At 38.2% G+C, this 19,608-nt stretch overlaps 1 protein-coding gene across 1 annotated transcript in view; it reads right to left on the reverse strand.

Moving 5' to 3' along the window:
• The window catches only part of IFT140 (intraflagellar transport 140), an 87,183-nt gene that overhangs the window by 52,042 nt on the left and 15,533 nt on the right, over positions 1 to 19,608 (reverse strand). Inside the window, exons 7-18 of the mRNA XM_059826462.1 lie at positions 18,771 to 18,862; positions 17,506 to 17,612; positions 16,565 to 16,713; positions 12,983 to 13,186; positions 12,538 to 12,610; positions 10,976 to 11,067; positions 10,101 to 10,228; positions 8,333 to 8,450; positions 7,739 to 7,866; positions 4,909 to 5,056; positions 2,683 to 2,814; positions 182 to 378 (exon numbers count right to left, since the gene is read on the reverse strand). Coding sequence (XP_059682445.1) covers positions 182 to 378; positions 2,683 to 2,814; positions 4,909 to 5,056; positions 7,739 to 7,866; positions 8,333 to 8,450; positions 10,101 to 10,228; positions 10,976 to 11,067; positions 12,538 to 12,610; positions 12,983 to 13,186; positions 16,565 to 16,713; positions 17,506 to 17,612; positions 18,771 to 18,862 — 1,568 coding nt within the window. The remainder of the gene's footprint in view (positions 1 to 181; positions 379 to 2,682; positions 2,815 to 4,908; positions 5,057 to 7,738; positions 7,867 to 8,332; positions 8,451 to 10,100; positions 10,229 to 10,975; positions 11,068 to 12,537; positions 12,611 to 12,982; positions 13,187 to 16,564; positions 16,714 to 17,505; positions 17,613 to 18,770; positions 18,863 to 19,608) is intronic.

Raw genomic sequence — 19,608 nt, forward strand, 5'->3', positions numbered from 1 at the left:
AAGCAGAGAATACATTAAAATGTCTGTAAGATAAAGACATTTCATCTTGTTAAAAATGAAAGGGAGAATGAAATCAGAGAGGAAAAATGCAAGGAGAATTTTTGACGATCAAAACTTCATACAAACTTGTAACAAAAATAAACGGTACCCATAAAGAAATACATATAAATATTTACAATACCTTTTTATCAGCTTGATGGATTTGAAGGCCTCATCCATGTCTCCAGCAGTCAGATAGAAGCTGAAGTTCAGCATGGCATCCTGGGTAGCCTTATCACAGTCTCCTAATCCAATGAAATCTCTCATGGGTCTTCTCGCAACCATCTGAGAGACCTTTATTGAGCCAGACTCTGCTTGCCCTTTCCCAGCTTCTCCCAGCTAAAATGAGAATGTTATCATTTAGGTATCAAGTAGGGTGAAATTTACTCCTTTGTACGTGTAATTAATTACATTATTTGCACTACAGTCCAAGTTTTCTATTTCTGCAGGACCACGATCAATAGCGACAATAGTTGCAATGTTTCGGTACTTCCTAGAAAATGCCCCAAAATATGGAATGTCATAGAAGAGATTAGCATATCATAACGAGCAATCACAGTATGTAAGTGATAGTTTGGAGACTGGTAAAATACCACAGGAGAGGCAGCCTCCTATTATTATAGTCATTATTATTATTATTTTATATATATTATTATTATGAGTATAATAGCAACTATTATATTAAGTCCCCAGATTTCTGGAGGTTTCACATAAACCTTTCTCTAAGGTTAGTCTCTTCTCAAAAATTAGTCTGCTGTTCTGAAAGTTAACTATATAGACCCAATTCTTTTATTCTTGCCTTCGTGTGAAGCTTATGAATACTAAAGCTCAGATTCAAACCCTTCCCCATACAATTGGCGGTTCTGGAGCTTCAGTGATACTTTCACCAGTCATTGAAAGGCAGCTCAAAGCAATTTAGCCATCATTCAGAAAAAGAATAAAGATCAAGTCAATCATCAGTATCAAATGATCTGTCTAGAGTGTAACAAGGAAACTTTCACATGCCAAACACAGTGGAAGATCATCTGAGTCATGAAGGACACCAAATTTCACATATACTCTACGCCAGTTGTATAGTTAGATGAGATAACTAAATATTAAGGTTTACAGAAGCCAACAAAAAACCAATATTTTATTACTATACAATGAAAGTATTAGATACGGTAAAAGACAGAAATCAAAAGTGCAAATGCATTTGACTACAATTTGGGGAATTTCTGGAACCAGGACAGAAAAGACATTACAATGAATAAGAAGAAACCCTGTAATGAAACTTGGTTAAAACAGACTTGTTGCATCAACTCATACACTAAATCATGTTTCCAAAATGAATTATTATAAAACAAGTAATTCAGTCACTAAGGTACAGTAACCTACTGAGGGAAGAAAATAGAAACAGAAGAAAGAAAAGCAGAGAATGAAGGAAGAGGAGCAAAATAATGCAGATACTTACAGGTTTATAGACACATCCCCTCCGAAAAAACAACTAATGGCAGCAATAATCCATACAGAGTTAAAAAAAAAAGAAAAGGAGATGTAATATCAAAGTAAAATAGCATGAGCCATGATAGGGGAAAGTGTTAAAAGAAAGATTAGAAAATGCAGCAGATCACCTTTCAAATTAAGGGAAAAAGGAAAGAAAAACAGAGTGCAACTCTAAAAGCTAGATCTGCACAGAAAGAGTGACAACAGTCAGTTCTTTGGAAGGGGGCTAAATTGCGAAGAGCTGCTCCAAGTATAAATATATTAACTAGAAAAACATCTAGATACGTTCTCCCTGTTTAACACTGCTCCTAAACGACATGAAATTAGATTTATGTGATCACATTGGTCTGTCTTATTCAGAAGATTTAGAGGATAAGAAGTCTCATTAATATTAAGTTTCTGCAGATTTTACAAAAATAAATGCCTTGGTAAAATAAACAGACTCTGTTAAGCTCCCCCTACAAGAAGGGAGCAGTGCAAATCATCATCTTAACAGGCACTAAGAAACTCAGGTCAGAGCTTAACCAGAAAACTAATCTGTAGGTAACAGGCTTCCTTTCTTCCAGTATGCATGGAATTATGCATGCTATTATTTACCTAAGATGCAAACAATTTTGGATTCATATTCAAGTTTAAGAAGTTGAAGCATGCATTCCTGGTATTTGTAGCACATAGGCATTTGGTGATAGTGCGAGATGAGTATTCTTGCTCTCTGGCATTCTGTGGGGATTAAGCTCCATTCCAACATGGAAATGGGTTGCTTCTGCGGAAACTAGTAGGAAATGTCCCCTCGCATGGCCTACGTAAAGTTGACACACACACCCTTACTTGCAATAGGCACGGTGACTACATAGAGTAGAATGAGAATTTTTTTCACATCCCTTTTTTAGTTGCATTCCCTGGTAGTTACTGTGTCTCCTATGCTTGTACGTCACATCCAGTTTGCAATACCCATGAAAAGCCAATTCAGTACAATTTCCAGAATACTGCCAAGCACACCTGCATTAGAATTATCTTTATGTCATTTCAACACGTTGTGCAGCAACTGCCATTGGAGTTGCTCTACTTACCCCAGACTTAATTTGGTTTAATTTGATCCCCATGCAGTGAAAAGTCTGAACTTACAGGAAGGGAAGGAACTATGAAAGATTTCCTCACCTTTTTTGCAAAGTAATAATGTGGCACCTCTATGCCCAGAAGAACCTGGTAGGATGAAGGCAATGGAAAGCTGTCCTGAAGCAAAAGACCATGCTCTTCAGTACTGAAGAATGATATAATCCAAACATCCATCTGGAAAAGGAAGTAAAGCATTGTTTTGTTTTTATGCTGCAATATCCTTCTTTCATTTTGTTTTTATTTTCCATATTCAGTTGGCAGCACTTTCTCTTGAAAATAATATGTCATATACATTCACACGCACACACCTGCCGGAGAGGGCAGAGCTGCACGCTTCCTCCCTATAGTAAGTAGCCAACAACTCATTCTACATTACAGACTGTGTTCCTCTGCAAAGAGACCTCCACCTCTGCCTTTCAGGAACCAACTTCACCGACCATAAAGAGGGAAGTCCCTGGTCGCAGACCGCTACTCTAGAAGTCTCTCTGACATATCTGACTCAGGTCAAAGAAATACTCCCAGTTTTCAACAATTTTTTTCTTTTAAATACTGTATTATTTCTATTATAATTTCAGCAGCTCACTGCCTGTTGTGAGTTCCCAGGGATTATACCAGCCATTTAAAAATAGTTTCTGTAACAGCTTAAATATTGACCTGACTCAGGTCAAAATGAAGTATTTATTTCCAACTGAAGTTAATCAGACTTCTCACTTCTTAAAGGGTAAGCACACAGTTAAAAATTCTGTTGAATAAGGGCCAAAAAGTAAGTTGTACTCACAGAATGACAGAATCATTAAGGTTGGAAAAGACCTGTAAGATCATCAAGTCCAACCATCACCCCAACCCCACCATGCCCACTAAACCATGTCCCGCAGTGCCACGTCCACACGTTCCTTCAACACCTCCAGGGATGGTGACTCCACCACCTCCCTGGGCAGCCTCTTCCAATGCTTCACCGCTCTCTCAGGAAAGACATTTTTCCTAATATCCAGCCTGAACCTCCCCTGGTGCAACTTGAGGCCATTTCCTCTTGTCCTGTCACTTGTCACTTGGGAGAAGAGACCAACACCCACCTCACCACAACCCCCTTTCAGGCAGTTGTAGAGAGCGATGAGGTCTCCCCTCAGCCTCCTCTTCTCCACACTGAACAACCCCAGCTCCCTCAGCCGCTCCTCATCAGACTTGTGCTCCAGACCCCTCACCAGCTCCATCGCCCTTCTCTGGACATGCTCCAGCACCTCAGTGTCCTTCTTGGAGTGAGGGGCTCCTTTTCAACTTTACGTAAAAGCCAAACATTTTTACTTTAGGAATTTCCATTAGTTTACATTAGGAATATTAGGTTGAAGTGTTTCTTCTCTTTGCTAGAAGACCCTAGCAAGATCTTTTGAGACATCCATATTCCATTCCTCCTTTCTACCTTGATCTTCCCATGATTTTTCTAAAGTCGTTTCAACCAAAAAAAGAAACAAAGAGCTTCCTATCTCTAACTGGAAGAGGTTTAACTAAAATCATGCACGAATTAGAAAACTTTAAATCAACATGGACATTTCAAATCAATGGAATGTTTATGAAGGACAGGCAGTTCTGTACAGACAAAATGGTAAGGACCACTACAAGCATGTTAGCAGGGGAAGAGGGAAAGAATTGTTGGTCTGATGAAAGAAATCTTTGATTAGATCATTTCTGATCAATAAAAATGAAATCTTTTTATAATGTAAAAAAGACCATAAAAGACAATTTTGGAAGTACTGTAACATGTACAATGTCTGTCCAGCAAAGCAGAAGATGGTAAGAACTGGGTGGGAAGAATGTACTTCACTGTCCACCTTAACAGTAGGGTCCCTGTTATTCTATCAAATTAATTCTTGCTGCTACAAGTGGACTCAAGATATAAAATCTGCATTATTTTTTTTAAAATGAGAGTAAGTATCAAATCTCTAGATTCTCAATTCACCCATTAATGTCACCTGAAAATCTGTAGCCCAGATACAAGCTTGCATTATGATCATCCTCAAGATTCTAGCATTGATAAAGAAAACACCTCTTTCTCTTCATCACTGTATTCAAGCTAGGGCTAAACCATAAAGCTAACGTCCAGTGACCGCCTGAAGCCACAGACACCAAATACATAGTTTCACTACTCATGTTTGTACAAGGTAACGTATATCACCTACTCCCACGTCCTTAATGAAGGACCAGTGATTTATTAATTGGACAGGGAGAACTCCATGTAAAGCAAGGTAAAACAAACAAACAAAAAGACCATACCATGCTCTCAGTCTGGTTTTTCTTCTGGTCTGGAGATTGTAGGCCTGTTTCAAGAACTGCTTCACACACAAAAAGTCTTGGTTCACTCTGGTCCCAGAAATGGCAAGCAGGGATGTGACTGTGCAACTCTGGATACTCCACAACAGACCTACCAAAAGACACGAAAAAAAATGTGGAAAAGGAGACAAAATAATTCCAGCCCATTCAGTGCATGGATGTAAATAAAGGACTAACCAAGGGATCATTTTCAGATGATGATCAGTTATCTATACCAGTACCTCTGCATTATAACATTAGCCATATACATCTTCCTACCTCCTAACACTTTATACATGGCAACACCACTTTTGGTTTGTTCTGTATGCATTAACCATGACTATACGACATAAAGCATTTCAGTAGAAAAAAAAGCTGGTACTGCCACAAACACAAATAGGCATTCAAAATCTGTCTCCGCTGAGATTAGATGTCCTAAAGGAATACCTGAACATCCTTCAAATGATCTACCTTAGCAACTGCTGCCGGTGTAGGTACTGTAATGTGGGACTACCTCAGCTCTATCTTCTCGTGGATTTTACAATCTGCCCCAAGGTGCTTGTCGCCAGCACTGCTAGAAATGCCCAGCCAGCTTAAAGATAGCTTGAGGACACCGACGTGCATTTAGATAAGCAGTAAAGAGAGAGTTTCTAGTACATATGCCTCATGTTCAAATCCAGCTAAGCAGTGGTCATAAAAGATCACAACTAGACGATTGTGCTTGAACTGATGGGGAAAAAAAAATAAGAAATTAGTTTATATTCTCAGGTAATGGATCTCTCTCTATTGAGAGTTCAGCAAAGAGACCTGGGTATGCAGTGTGACCGATGCTTTGAACTGCTGAGCTTCTCAGCGCTGAGGGAAACTCCCGAGTTGCAGCTGAACCTGACCTGCAGCTGGGGTACAGTCTCTAGATACGCCACAGTTCATTCCCTTTCCTCAGTACTGCGCTCGAACTTCATACTGTGTACGAAGAATTCCGAGGCACTGTGAAATAGCACGTTAAGCGCAAGGACAACCTTAGGAAAGCCACTCTCTGGCAGCAGTTTAAATAAGAAGCATTCTACTGCCTCCTTCGGCCATTTAAATAGTGCTTCAGTGCCAGCCATGTTAAGACTCCACTTATACAGAATCAGATTATTTTAGCAATAGCTTAGGATTCTTCTGAAAATAGAGTATAAATAGGTGTCAAATTTTTAAAAAGAGAGAAACCAAAGTGGTCATTAAAATATTTTTCTCATTTGTTGTCACCACTGAAGGGTGAACTTTGTAGGGAGGATAGGAGTAGATCTGGAAGGCAAATTAAGGGAGAGATTCAAAGGGATGCAGAAATACACAATGTCCTATCCACGCCACTGAATTCAAAATAAATTACTCACAAACTGAAAAAAAAGTTTTTGTGTAAAAAAATTGGGAGTGTTTAGATTCTGCCTTAGGAGAGAGAGAGAAGGGGAAGAAGTATAAGTTATTATTCATTTCTGGTGAGTTTACTCATTCCAATTTCAAGATACTCTAAAATGAAGCACAGATAAATGGATTATTCACACCGACACCATCCAGTATCAGTGAAATAGTATGAGTAGCTTGTGGTGGCCTCTGTTGGGCTACGCAGATACTACACTTGAAAACAACTTCCTCACTACTCATTACACTGTTTGTATAACTGACCAAGACATTAAGGCCCCAAATTTGCACTGTCCTTAGTTTTTCATGAGCTGGGTAGTTTCTTTTACAAAGTGTGGACGAGGCATTGTGGGACATGGTTTAATGGGCATGGTGTTAGTTGTGTTGGTTGGTGTTAGTTGACGGTTGGACTTGATGATCTTACAGGTCTTTTCCAACCTTAGTGATTCTGTGATTCCGGTTTTCAGTGATAAGGAGAGTAAATCCTTTTTTGCTTGTAATACCTATAGCAGACAGTTGTTACAAAAGCAAATCACCTTCTATTCTAATGCCGTTTTTTTCTTAAGAAAAATACAGTCAGAAAAGTTATTGTAAAACCAGATGGGAATTTGTACCCTAACATTCCACCATACTTCCATGAGAATACCTAGTTCACTGCATTTTGCTGCCTTGCTATTAGGATTTCTAATGTATTTGCCACAGAACAGCTTGTATGAAAACAAAGCTGTCAGTTCTAAATAGACATTTCACGAGTTTTTATCCATACAAAAACATCCTGTATTGGACTTGAAAATTAACTTTTTTCCTAGGAGGAGCTTCAGAATGTCATCTTTTCAGTTCATGCCCCGTAAAGTCTTCATGGAAGAGTAGCTTTCCAAGATTTTCCAAGATTTTTCTTTATTTTAAGATTCCAGTCATATAATACCTCTACGCATACCCTCCCAACACCCAAACACCCTCCTCTCAGAGACCTCTTGAGCCAGATATGGCTTCCACATATCTAATAACTCTGACTGCATGTGTCTTCTATGAATTTGTCCAATAACTCCATGAACCCTTCCGTCATCATCTATAACTTCCTTTGGCAAGGAGTTCCTTAGCTCAGCTGCATGTTGTCTGAAGAACTGCCTCCTCCTGCTTATTTTGAGCTTACTTTCTGATACCTTCATTTGACACTCCCTAGTTCACGCATTGGAAGAGATAGGGATGCAGGTTGATTGACATACAATGCACTAGTTTTAATTAATTCTTTAGAAATAAAATAATTAAATTCGTACAAGCTCCTACACAAAGACAGAGGACCGCCAGCATCAAGGTGTCACTTGTCTTCATAGGGCAGATTCCTATCTTAAATCCACAAGTAATACGTCTCGAAATACAAGCTTCTTACTTGTCAATGCCCTGTCCAGGAGAAAGCTTCTCTCTACCATTTCCCTGTTCAGCCTTGAAATCAAAGAGCGTAACTTTGTCCATTTCAACATCATAGAAACAGATCTTGGAATCAATGTTCCCATCCGCCTATAAGAAGGGAAAACAAAAGTTGCTGAAACATGCAGTCAGAAAGAAAAAAGGTGAAGTTCAGATGGTGTGTTTATCTCATCCGATTCATGCTCTCAGTTTTATTTACTGGTAATCACACAAGAACATTCATTGGAAGAAATATCAGAAAATTTCTTGCTGTTTTTCTATTCTAGCAAGTTAGCCTTTGATTTCTTTGAAACGCTATAAAGTAGCTTTTGTAACTGAAATATTGCTTCCTTTTCTGGTTTGTTCTTCTCACCGCATGTACAAAACCTTAACATACCTTAACTTTAGTGTTTAGTTACATGCTTGGACATGACATTTCAAGACCCAATACATGGCATAGAACATGTAGGTTTGTTTCCAAGAAGTGAATCTTGTGTCTTCAGTAATCTTCTTGTACTGCACCAGTCTATTAACTGATGGTCAGTCCTAGGGGGGTAAATGAAGAGCTTTGCCTCACCTTGCTAACAAGGATGCTGACTTTATTGCCATTAGCATTGCACTTGACAGATGCAATGCCTCCAAGGCCAGGAAACAGCTCAGAGAAATTCTTGCTATTGCAGTGCACTTTCGCCTCTCTGTGGAAAGGAATAAACTTAAATCATATGGTGGCAAGCAACTGGCAATACGCATCAGCCAAAACATTTTTCAAATTATAGGTAAGACTTTTAAAAACAAACTGTTTCTACCTTATGACACCACTGCCCCGGACTCCAATTTCCTCTCCAGAGAATTGCTGCGACCTGCCTTTCTTTCAGAAGTTAATGAGACACTCCTTCCTCAATGAATCAGCAAGAATAAACTTCAGTGCTCCTACAGGATTCCCAAAACAGGGCTATACAGCAAGAACATCCTACCATAATTTTGAATTTAGAGGTCTGTTTTTCCTACCTAAGTAAGTTGAACAGTACCATGAATGTTGAATATAGCCTAAAAGTTCTGTGTATGGAAAACACACTGTGGAGCAGAAGTAAAGAAATGTCTTTGGGGGGTGGTATTGACATCATCTTACTGGTCACTTCCCCTCTGTACGTAAATTCCAAAGGACTGTATCATTCACATACTTAACATCCACCATGCCCACCCCTGCTTTTTTATTATCTCAAAAGAATCTTACTGCCGGTATAGATACAAACCCAGCAATCATTCAGCAACAAAGAGGACAAATCTCATTAATCAAACGAATGCGACAGAAAGAAGTGACAGTAATTTAGGCCCGTAATATGATCCCATGAAAAAAATCTTTGATTCTGTAAAAACAACATGTTTAGATCTCTCATTTATTCTAAGCCAACTATGCTTGCTTTGAAATTAAAGAGTGCTATACTGTCATCATTTGAGAAGGGGTATTTTCATTACTAGCCACAAAAATTTAACATAGCATGCAGGAGTTAAGCTACTTTTTCTCCACTATCAGACATCATAATCCAATATTTGTGCTAGTTACAACCTGCCCAAATCCAATAACCTTCAAATTGTGTGCCATACAGAATTTGTGCCATCTCAACACAGGTAACGTGTTTCCAAGTGGGTAACTAACTAGACTTTAGCTTTCCTCTGGTGACGGTGTGCACGGAAGAACAGATTCAGTTTCACTCTTGAGGTTTTTCAGGTTTTCAAAATTGTATTTGTCATTAGCAGATACATTTTCAAACTGAAAGTCATGTCAGGCATGTTATCTTTTTCATGCCACAGCTGTTTGTCAGCATGGGAACACGCAGTAAAGTCTGAACTCAAGTCAAGTAAACTTCTGTCAACCTAAACAGGAGGAAGAACAGAGAGTCCACAATTCTAGGTTCACTTCCTCCATGGATTCACTGAATCAAGTTTGTTGATTTATGAGGAGATACGAGACCTAGCATTTTTTTTTTCTTTATTTCAACTCTTCCGAGGTTAAAGTCTTATTCAAGTTATCGGCAGAAACATGCGACGTCCTCGTCTTGATCTTCCATAAATTCTCCACCCGTTTTCAAAAGCACACAAATATCCCTCACAATATCCTCTTTGAAAAATTATTGATTGTTACTTATCCCAGGATTTGTCTGATAATTCTGTGGCTCTTCCCTTGCTTTAGGGATAGGCCACCAGTTCACATAGGCTGCATGTATTGTCTCAAGATTCAAAGTGGCTATCACTTTTCATCAGATCAAAACCAACTAAAGATTCTCCCCTCCCCACAAAATATACACTTAATTATAAACAGGTGTTTTTAAAAGACTTATTAATACCTGCGAGAGAGATCAAAGATTTTAAAGTGAGCCAAATCAGTTCCCACAGCCAGGAAATTTCCGCAGACATCCAAGAGGCATGGATTCCCCTCTGCTTCAGAGAACACCAGCAGCTGTTTAACTGTTCCCTGAGAAGAAATGTGTAACACCAGGTTTGTGTGTTCAGAGTCTAACTAGAAGGGACTGATTTTGTCACCAAGTTAAGTAACTGCTGAACTTCTATGTTAGACAAATCACCACCAGCAAAGTTAGAGAAACTACACACACCGACACACATGGTCTCTACAAATGCAATCTGTGTTTCAGGTTGAAAACTGGATGTATAGCGTCCAAAAAAGTCAAAATTTAGAGGTATCCTTCTGCAACAATTTCCTCTTCAATAACACAACTTTTTCCAACTAAGAGGGACACAAGTCCCTGAAGGTCCTTTAATATACAGCTGCAAAAATAAATATATTAATTAAATCAGCCCTTACTGTGATAAATCCCACCCATTCGAAATACAATATTTATTTCTTAAATAAAATTATGTATCATAGAACTCCGGTAATTAGATTTCTCCTTTTGGTTCCCACAGATGAGCAAAGGCTGCAAAGGTTAAGCAAAAGATTTTGCAGGAACACACAGAATGTGCAGGGGGTACTTTTCATTATCTTATAAGAATATTCAGTATGTTCATTTTCCTGTCAGTAATATACATATACATATTCAACCTGCATGCAATTTTGATCCTCTTAAAGTCTGGCCCTTACAGAATTCTGGTATCTTTTATAAATACTTATTAGTTACGGTGCAGTAGTGTTTAAAGTGACAGACTTTTTAAAGAACACAAAATGTCGAAGATCTTTCTGCTTCAGGGCTTCATCAGCTCTTACCTGCCAGGTGCGGACCTGGACCCGATACGGCTCAACTGTGTACAAATTTTCTCCATGCACGGACAGAACTGGAGAGTCACAAAGAAAAGAGCCTGGAACAATCACAATAAAGCCGTCATTACAATAAACAGATTTTTGAAAAGGAAAAAAATAAAAGGAATCTTTACTTAAAGCCTTCAAAATTTCCACTATCTTACACCAAATGCATTTTTCAATCTGTCAGTCTCTACTGATTCCCAAACTCCTTGGTGTTGCAGCCTTCTTCCATTCTGCCACTACAACCAAAAGCTGGGATTCCTACTGAAAACAAGTGTTTTGTACACTCTGCCCATGAAAACAAGTGGGAGAGGAAGGGGAAAGCGTTGATATGGGGAGTGAAAGAAAGAAAAAGACTAGTGCAATGTGAGGTTCCATTAAGAGAATTCACTCCTTCCTTCATTGAACTACAACTGAAGAGCGAAAAAGGAATCTATCAGAAAAGAAGAGTGGCTCTTAAATAATTTCATGAGTGTTGTAGACTGTTGGAACCTTGGTGGTAATAACGCATTGATTCAGTACGGGAAAGTTAAAAAATAAATGAGTAAATATAGACAAGATAAGCCACTTCTCAGAAAACACTTGATGGTTCTTAAAAGACAAAGCCTAAACTCTCAAGATTTTGGATGGGATTGATGGAATTCTGCATAACCTGTTTCTCAAAGCAGAAATAAAAAAACTAATGTACTTGACTTGGCTGTATATACAGCAATTTATGAAACAGATTTTCCTGACAGCTGGGACTAAAACCCACTCCTTCCCAGTTCCTGTGTGAGTGCTATGTAACCTTGATTACAGTTTCTCCCAAGCAAAATAGAAAAGCATTCAATAGCCATTACCATGACCTATCTGTAGAAGGCAACAAGAGCTATGGCTACAAAAGTAGGAAAAAAATTCTGTTCTTGATCAACTGGTGGAATGATTTACTTAAAAGATAAAAAGAAGCAGCCTTATCCTCATATCATGTTTTGTGCAAGGCCCTGTATGATATGTTAGCTCTAGGTGTGACAGGCAGGTATACATCTAATCTGTGGGAAACAGCAACAAGATGCTTGGTTTTGTCAAGGCCAGTCACACACTCGGATGCCTTAGGAACTCTATGAATGAAGCACATTTAGTCTTTAGGTACTTCCAGGATTGGGTTGTAGCTGAACAGAGATTAAGAGGATATGTATTTTAATTTTATGCCTACAGATGCACATCACCTTTGGTTTGACCTCTGTTGCTGCACTGCTACTCATATACAGGAATACCAACATACTCTGAAGTTAACCCACACATTATATCCCAGCATATTTAGCGAATAAAGCACAGATGTAGGAGTTGGCACTTCAGTTCTGGTTTTGTTGATGATTATAACCTAATCTTTCTATTCTGCAAAATGGGAATATGAAGTCTAATTAGTGTTAATAATATTTTTCACTTTGCACTTATGATTACAGTCCATCAGCTATCATAGATGAAAAGAACATGTAACTTTGGAGGAAGAGAACCATTGCAACTCTGATCAGTGTTCTAAGTCCTACCTGCACTTCTGAAGGTATCTCCTGAGCACTCAAAGACGGTAACTTGCTTCCCGTTCCAGAATACTACACCATCCTAAACCAATTAAAAAAAAAAAAAAAAAAAGAATACATACATTCAGTTTCTTTTGGAATCATATGGGAATTCATGCAGTAACGCAGCAAGACCTTCCACACAATAGCCACCATTCACTAGTTCCTCTGTATATTGAGTTGGAAGGCTTTTGGTAACCCAAAAGTTCTCTGGTCAGCACCCAGAGAATTACTGAGTTGCTGTGCTATCTGAAAATCAGCTCCACCACAGCATCATTGCCACCATCATAACAATACTTCCATCACACAATAAATTGAGTATCAAAGAAGGGTTATATTAAGACTTAGAAAGTTTGGTCTCCGTACACCTAACTAGGCAAACAATCAAGCAAATAAATGAAAAAAACCCATTAACCTTAGTAGTGAAGACTCCATTAACATTCATATCAACACGAAGACTTTGTGTGGTTCCTGTGCTGAAGAAGGTCACATTAAACAGGTTGGGAGACACCTGTACAACGGCCACTTGCTGATGAAAATGAGACGACATGGCCTGCTCACTGAGGATCACCACAGAGCTGATGTTGTTCACTGCCAGCAGGTTTTTTCGGGAGCCCCACTGCACACAATGGGAAGAGGGGGGAAAAAAAAAAAAAGAAAAAAAGCACAACACAATTTCATCTTCATCTTCATCTTGAACAGTCACAGCAATGTCCCAAGACAGATGACAACGGGTAGCATAGAATAAACGTTTTTATACATATACAAAGTCCTACTATCTAAATACAACTATAGTCAATGACTAGGAATTATTATAGATTAAAACTATTACTCTTGTAACCCAACTACTCAGACTCCCTTATTCTAAGTAGAGGAGCTGGTTTTTAAATTAAAACCACCTTTCTTTCCTAAGGTATTATTGCACCACCTTACATTTACCACTGCAAGACAGCATCACATATTTAAAGGGCTTAATAGAGCTGCGATCTGTAAAAGCAAGTTGCATGCATAGTTTCTTTTTGATTACCATATTCTTTTCTGCAGTTTGATAGCTCTTTCAGTCAATGGCGTTCAAATTCCCTGGAAGCGAGTGCTAAATCACGTGTATAATACAGGGGTCCAAAAGTACACTTCTCCTGTTCTCCTGGAAGAATCTCCAGGTTCCAGCTAACTCTTTTTCAATGAATTCTATGAAGGTTATCTTTTGCTCCTTTTAAGATTAAAAAATAGCACCTACACAGAGCAATTTGAAAACTGAAAATACCTTACAAAATGCAATGGGAGAAAGGTAAGATCTGTTTCCAAGATGGCTTGCAAAGACACAGGTTTTAACATGCAGCTGATGAATTCTATTATTAAAGAGAAAGTAATGCTCCCATTTTCATTCTTTCTTTCTATATTCACAGGTAAACGAGTGCGTCTGACATCGTTTATGTTTATTCCTACCAAAGGATGATTCTGTGGCAACCAGCAACTCTTTGCACATACCACGTTAGCCAGAAGCGATCCAAACTCCAGTCTGGAAGCTATAACTATGCGTGGAGGTGCAGGGGTGCTGCTCCTGAGACACTACACACCGTCAATAATGCTCCCTGATAAGCACAGTCCATAGTTCGCCGCACAGCTTCAGCGCAGGAGCTCTCTCAGGGCTGGGCCAGGGAACAGGCAGAGGGGTTTGGGGTTGGTTTTTTTTTTGTGTGTGGATTTTTTAATCTACCAGAGACCATTCATTCATTCATTTCACGGGCTAGATAAATTACAAAGTTTGTTGGAGCTGCAGAAAATCCCTTCGAAGTCCAAGAACTCCTCTGTCCTTGTACAACTGATAAGCTCATAAAGTCTGGGGATATGTCAAGTCTCTAAGATCTCTGCTTCCCTCAAAGTTATTTGAAGTTTCATATTAATTTCCTGACATACTGATATTTCTGTGGCTATACCTTTCCAACAACACTGATTTAAATAGTTGTGTTCGGAAATAATTTCATTTTATTCAAGAGCATGATCTAAGAAATAAAGCTATCTTGCATGGTTTGTTTGGCATTATCTTTTTAATGGAGCTTAGTTACAATTAACTAGATAGCATGTTGCACAACAGTTGAGCTAGAGTGCATTTCCCAACCACCTCTCTTTTGAAGCCACCACGTCAGGTTGCAAAAAGATGAGGTTGGCAAGGAGTCAAATGAATTATTGCTGCCCTTTGACCCCACCATGGTATATGGCTTTCTATTCTGAGGTTTTCATGGTAATATAGGAAAAGGCTTTTATAGGAATTACCAAAAGATTCCACATGCAACAATTTTTAAAATCTTTTACAAAATATTTTTTGGAAGGCAGGGATTACAATACAAAATTAAAGACAGCTTTATGAGATAAAAAAGCAGTGATTGTTGACAATTGTTTGGCAATGCTTTTGTTTATGCTAACAAACATTGGGAACAAGGTGCTATTTCTGGACAGCGCTCCATATCCTGTTATCTGGAAAATGCTTGAATGGTCAAGCTGACATAAACACCTATATCTCTTTCCTTCCCTCAACTTATTACCAGATGTATGATATCCTAATGGCACACACTATTTCCTACATCCTGGACCTTTTGTTACTGAAGCATCTTAACAAAAGATTTGGGTTCTCGACTTTAATAGTACTTATGTTTTAATTTTCTAAGTAAGACTCTGGTATAGACTTTCGTTATATGCCAACCCGGAGCAAGCAAATGCCATTGCTTTTTACATACTTTCCATTCTTATGTGAAAACAGAATAACAGAAAACATAAAATTACTTTCTCTTGAAAGACACCAGATATATAAAAAATAATGGATATTGTTCTCACATATTAAGCACACCAATACAGTAATCTAAGTTATAACAGAAACTCTAAAAAAACCTGAAAAAAACTTAATAATAGGGTATAACAAACAAACAAACCAAAAAATGCTGGAGAACCTAAAAGCACAAGCTTTGCCTTTTAGCAGAACGGTGGTCGTCAAAAAAGCTATTTGTTACTGTAAAACTTTTTCAATTTAAATTTACGATTGTAATGCTCAGCATGTCTCTTTTGCATATATCAAAACGCTAGTAAGTATAGAATGACACCGCTTAAGCTTACTGTGACAAACGAAAATATTTCAAATGCATAAAAATGCTGCACCCTGACACTTAAGAGACAATGGGTTAAAAAATAAATATTATAATGCTGTGTATTGTCATAAACTTCAGCATTAAAAATATTGTAAATAGCAGTAGAAATGTTTTAAAGCACTGGTTTTACAAATCTGTAAAAGAAAACTTATCATCCACATCTAGTCTGACACTGTCGTACATAAAAAAATGATCTAGCAAACAAGAAACATTTTCTGACAAAAAAGCAGCTGAAAACATCATTTTGCGTGTAAAAACACAGCATTCCAGATGGCACATCTTCTCACCAAATAATACCTGGTTGTAAATACATCTTTTTATTTTTGCAACTACCAGTAAGAGCAAACTTTATATTGAGAAAGTGACTAAAAAGAAGAAAATTATCTACAAATAAAATCATGCATTTAGTCAGATTTTCTTGCTTGCTATTTTAATAAATTTATGTAAATTTGACATTTCTGACAATCTATCTTTTCCAGAAAATATTTTCAGAGTGCTGAATCCAAAGGGTTTGTCAATGAGACATATAGCGGACAGATGTTTGGATTGAAGGATGCCATGACTGCTAATTCTCCCAGACAGAGAGATGTATTTGCGTTTCAGTGTGTTCTCTTGCTGAGCATTTCAACCTTGCCTCTAACAGAATAGCTACAAACAGGTAATATTTCTGCCCATTTCAAGTTTAAAAGTTACTTGATGCTGATGGCTTTTCCTCCTTCTTCTGAAGGAGGACGAGCCTCTGCTGGTGCACATATCTGTATGATAGCAATCATACTCATCTGTTTCACAAAGACGATCTATTCATCTAATGTTTGTGAAGTCCTACTAACATGCAAGAAGCCTCTTCCCTGTCTTACCTTTATCTGAGTGACATTTCCTTCAAGTTCGGTAGGTGCCTGGAGCTTCCACTTCTCCTTGCCCTCCAAAGCCTGCACGCTCTGGTCCGATCCTGCTGCTTTCCTCCACATAGCTATTCTCCCTTTGTTAGTACCAGCTGCTAAGAGACCTGCCATTCACAAACCTTTTAAGCATTTCGTATCTTAAATTTCAGGAAAACAAACCCACATTATACAAAGTAGCAGGCAGCCTAGCTCTGGTTCTAGGGTACTGAGAAGCCGCCTTCTAGCGGCATCCATTTCTTTGCCTTCCTGCAAACCGGCATCCTAGCCCTCAACTGGAGAAACTTTCTGGAGAAACAATGGGAGAAGTTTCACGTGGCAAGGCCCATTTTCTAAGCTATCAGATGAAGTTATCTTTTAAATGTATCAGACAATGATTTCATTTTAACCATTTATTTTTTAACAGCTGGTTTTGTAGTCACCATAGGCAAGTCACCATTGAGACCATTCTAGCAGACACTAGCTATGCCTACGCTGGCAAATAAGGTGATGCATAGGAGCAGCTCTGTAGAAAACATCAGTTTTAAGGACCTGACGTCCACGTTACACATGTTTGGTGAGTTCTACTTTGCATTAGCTCTAGCGTGGGCTTATCGACTGAATGCCCATAACATGCTGGAGTGCATCAGGTGTACTCCAGGAGTACTTGTACCAGTTCAGTGTCACCAAAGAGAATCCAGCCTGAGTGCCGGGAGAAAACTCCACACTAAGACAAAGTGTGGTGAAGTATCGAATGACCTCATTGTACCTTCAAAAGCACACTCCTGATCTGAACTAAAACACATGCTCTCACTGAAACCCTCAGTAACAAGACAAACATACTGAAATGACTACAGGGCACTGGAGGCTGAGGTTTGACAAGGTTTAGGATCCAGGGGTCACAGCTCATTATTTCTCACCTTTAGCACTGCAGTAAGAAACACAGTTAATACATTCTCCTCCCTCAAAGCCAAATTGCACATCTGGGGACAGCACATAGTTCTCGTCTCGGTCCAAATCCCAGAACCTAAGGTACACAAAACAAGAGTGTTAACAATGCTTTTCCTTCCAGGTGTCTTGCTAAACACGGTCAATAGGATGCTGTACATGGCATTAATTTGCTACTTCCATAATGCCCAGATAATTCACTTTTTAAAATTAAATTGCCAGCAGCTGCCTCTGGAATGTGAATTTCTTAACAATCTCCCTCCTTTTCCTTTGACTTTTTAATCTGCAGCATGTTTTGTGATATTCTCCTATGAAGAAAGGAGTCAGAAGCAAACCTATCCTTAAGTAAAAAAAAAGAAAAGAAGTGAGGTCTAGTTGCAATTTTCCTCCTCCCTACTTATGCTTCCTCCTCTATTTTAAGAATATTCCTTGGTTAACCAGTAGTCCTTTGGGTTCCAGATTTATTTTCTAGAATGAAACATTGTCAGCAAACATACTCCTTCTTAATACTTGGTCTTTATCACATTCTCACAAAATTAACAGATGATTTTGTCTGATAAGAGCAGATAGAGGTTCAAGAAAGTGAATTACTGATGTCAATGGAACACTTCCATCCCCCCAAAAAAGTTAGAGGAAACAGGTAGAGCAAGTCATAGTAAAGACAGGAACAAAGAGATTTAATACTTTTTTTAAAAAGATGCAAAAAGAAAAAAACTACAGAACATGGTAACATGGCAAAGTAACATACTTAGTTTAAAGAATTAAGGATAGAAGTAACCTAAATACTTGTCTGATACCACAGAAACAGAGAAACATCCTGAAAAGCAAGCACCTTTTTTTCCTGTTGCTGATGCTATGACTATAGTAAGAATCAGACAAGAACAATGGAAAGAAGAGCAAAGTGGCTATCTTTTTCATGCAAAAAACCCAAATGGATATATTTTCAGAAGAAATCGATAACAGCACTTAACAAAGGAACAGATTTGGGTTGTACTGCCTGATAAATAACTAGAGAGAAAGAAAGATACAGAGAATTAATTTTTGTCCTCAAGGAAACAGATTTTTCATTTCATTTCTCTCTTTATTTTGAGAAATAAAATTAGAAAATATTGGGAGTTTTTTCATTATTGGTTAAAAAAAAAAAATTCAGTAAAATATTCAGTGCATTGCAGACCATAAACCTGTTAGTTGGCTCTTCTCATAGGCAGCCAGAACAGCTTTAAAATAGGATTCTTACCTGATGACTGTCTCGCCTAGTGCTGTAACAACAAGGCTATGGTCTATTAAAATGATGTCTGCAGAATGACCTATCTTCCCACTCAACTTCACCTGTTAACCACAAGTAAATAAATAAATTTACAGAAAGTAGGAGGAAATCACTGAAAGACAGTAAGCATCAGAATTGCCTAGTTTGGCTAAAAAGTTAGAATATAAGAATAACTAGACCTGTCTGTCAGTTCAGATAGACCAATAGTTTCTCTCAGGCAGTGATCACCACTGTGTATATGAGTGATCGCCATCGAGTATATGATGTATAAATTTAATAAAAGAGACCTTATAGTGGGTTAATTAAGTAGGTAAGGAGCAGTTTTTTCTCTTGTACTAGATCTTCTCTTAGAACTTGATAAAGATTGCTTTAAAATGTGAAATACCAAATCTTACTTCTAGTCAAAAATAAATAATGATTAATAAGAAGTGGACTTTCCTGTAATATGCAAGTGCCCAGTCTTTTTCAATCTTAGATAAGAAGAAAAAAAAAACCTCAGGAAGGGGAAGGTTTGCGTTCCATCCCCCCAGGCAGTATTCTCCAACAGTACCGTATTCTGTTTGAGCCAAGGTGATTATAAGTCCTGGATGAGGTCAGTTTGGTTTTTGTCCCTATACGATGATTTTTGGGTCACTACATTATCTGTGAGTCTGTGACTTGTGGGTGGTTGTTTTTTAAAAGCTTCCTAGCCTTTCCAGCTGTGAAGAACACTTTCACAATGTGAAAACTAAACCATCTTTCAGATTTGCAGACACAGACAATATCACCAAGGGGAGGTACTGCTCCTACTAATCTAAAAGACAAGACA

This window comes from Gavia stellata, chromosome 18 (genome assembly GCF_030936135.1).
Source record: "Gavia stellata isolate bGavSte3 chromosome 18, bGavSte3.hap2, whole genome shotgun sequence".
In the NCBI taxonomy this organism is placed as follows: domain Eukaryota; kingdom Metazoa; phylum Chordata; class Aves; order Gaviiformes; family Gaviidae; genus Gavia; species Gavia stellata.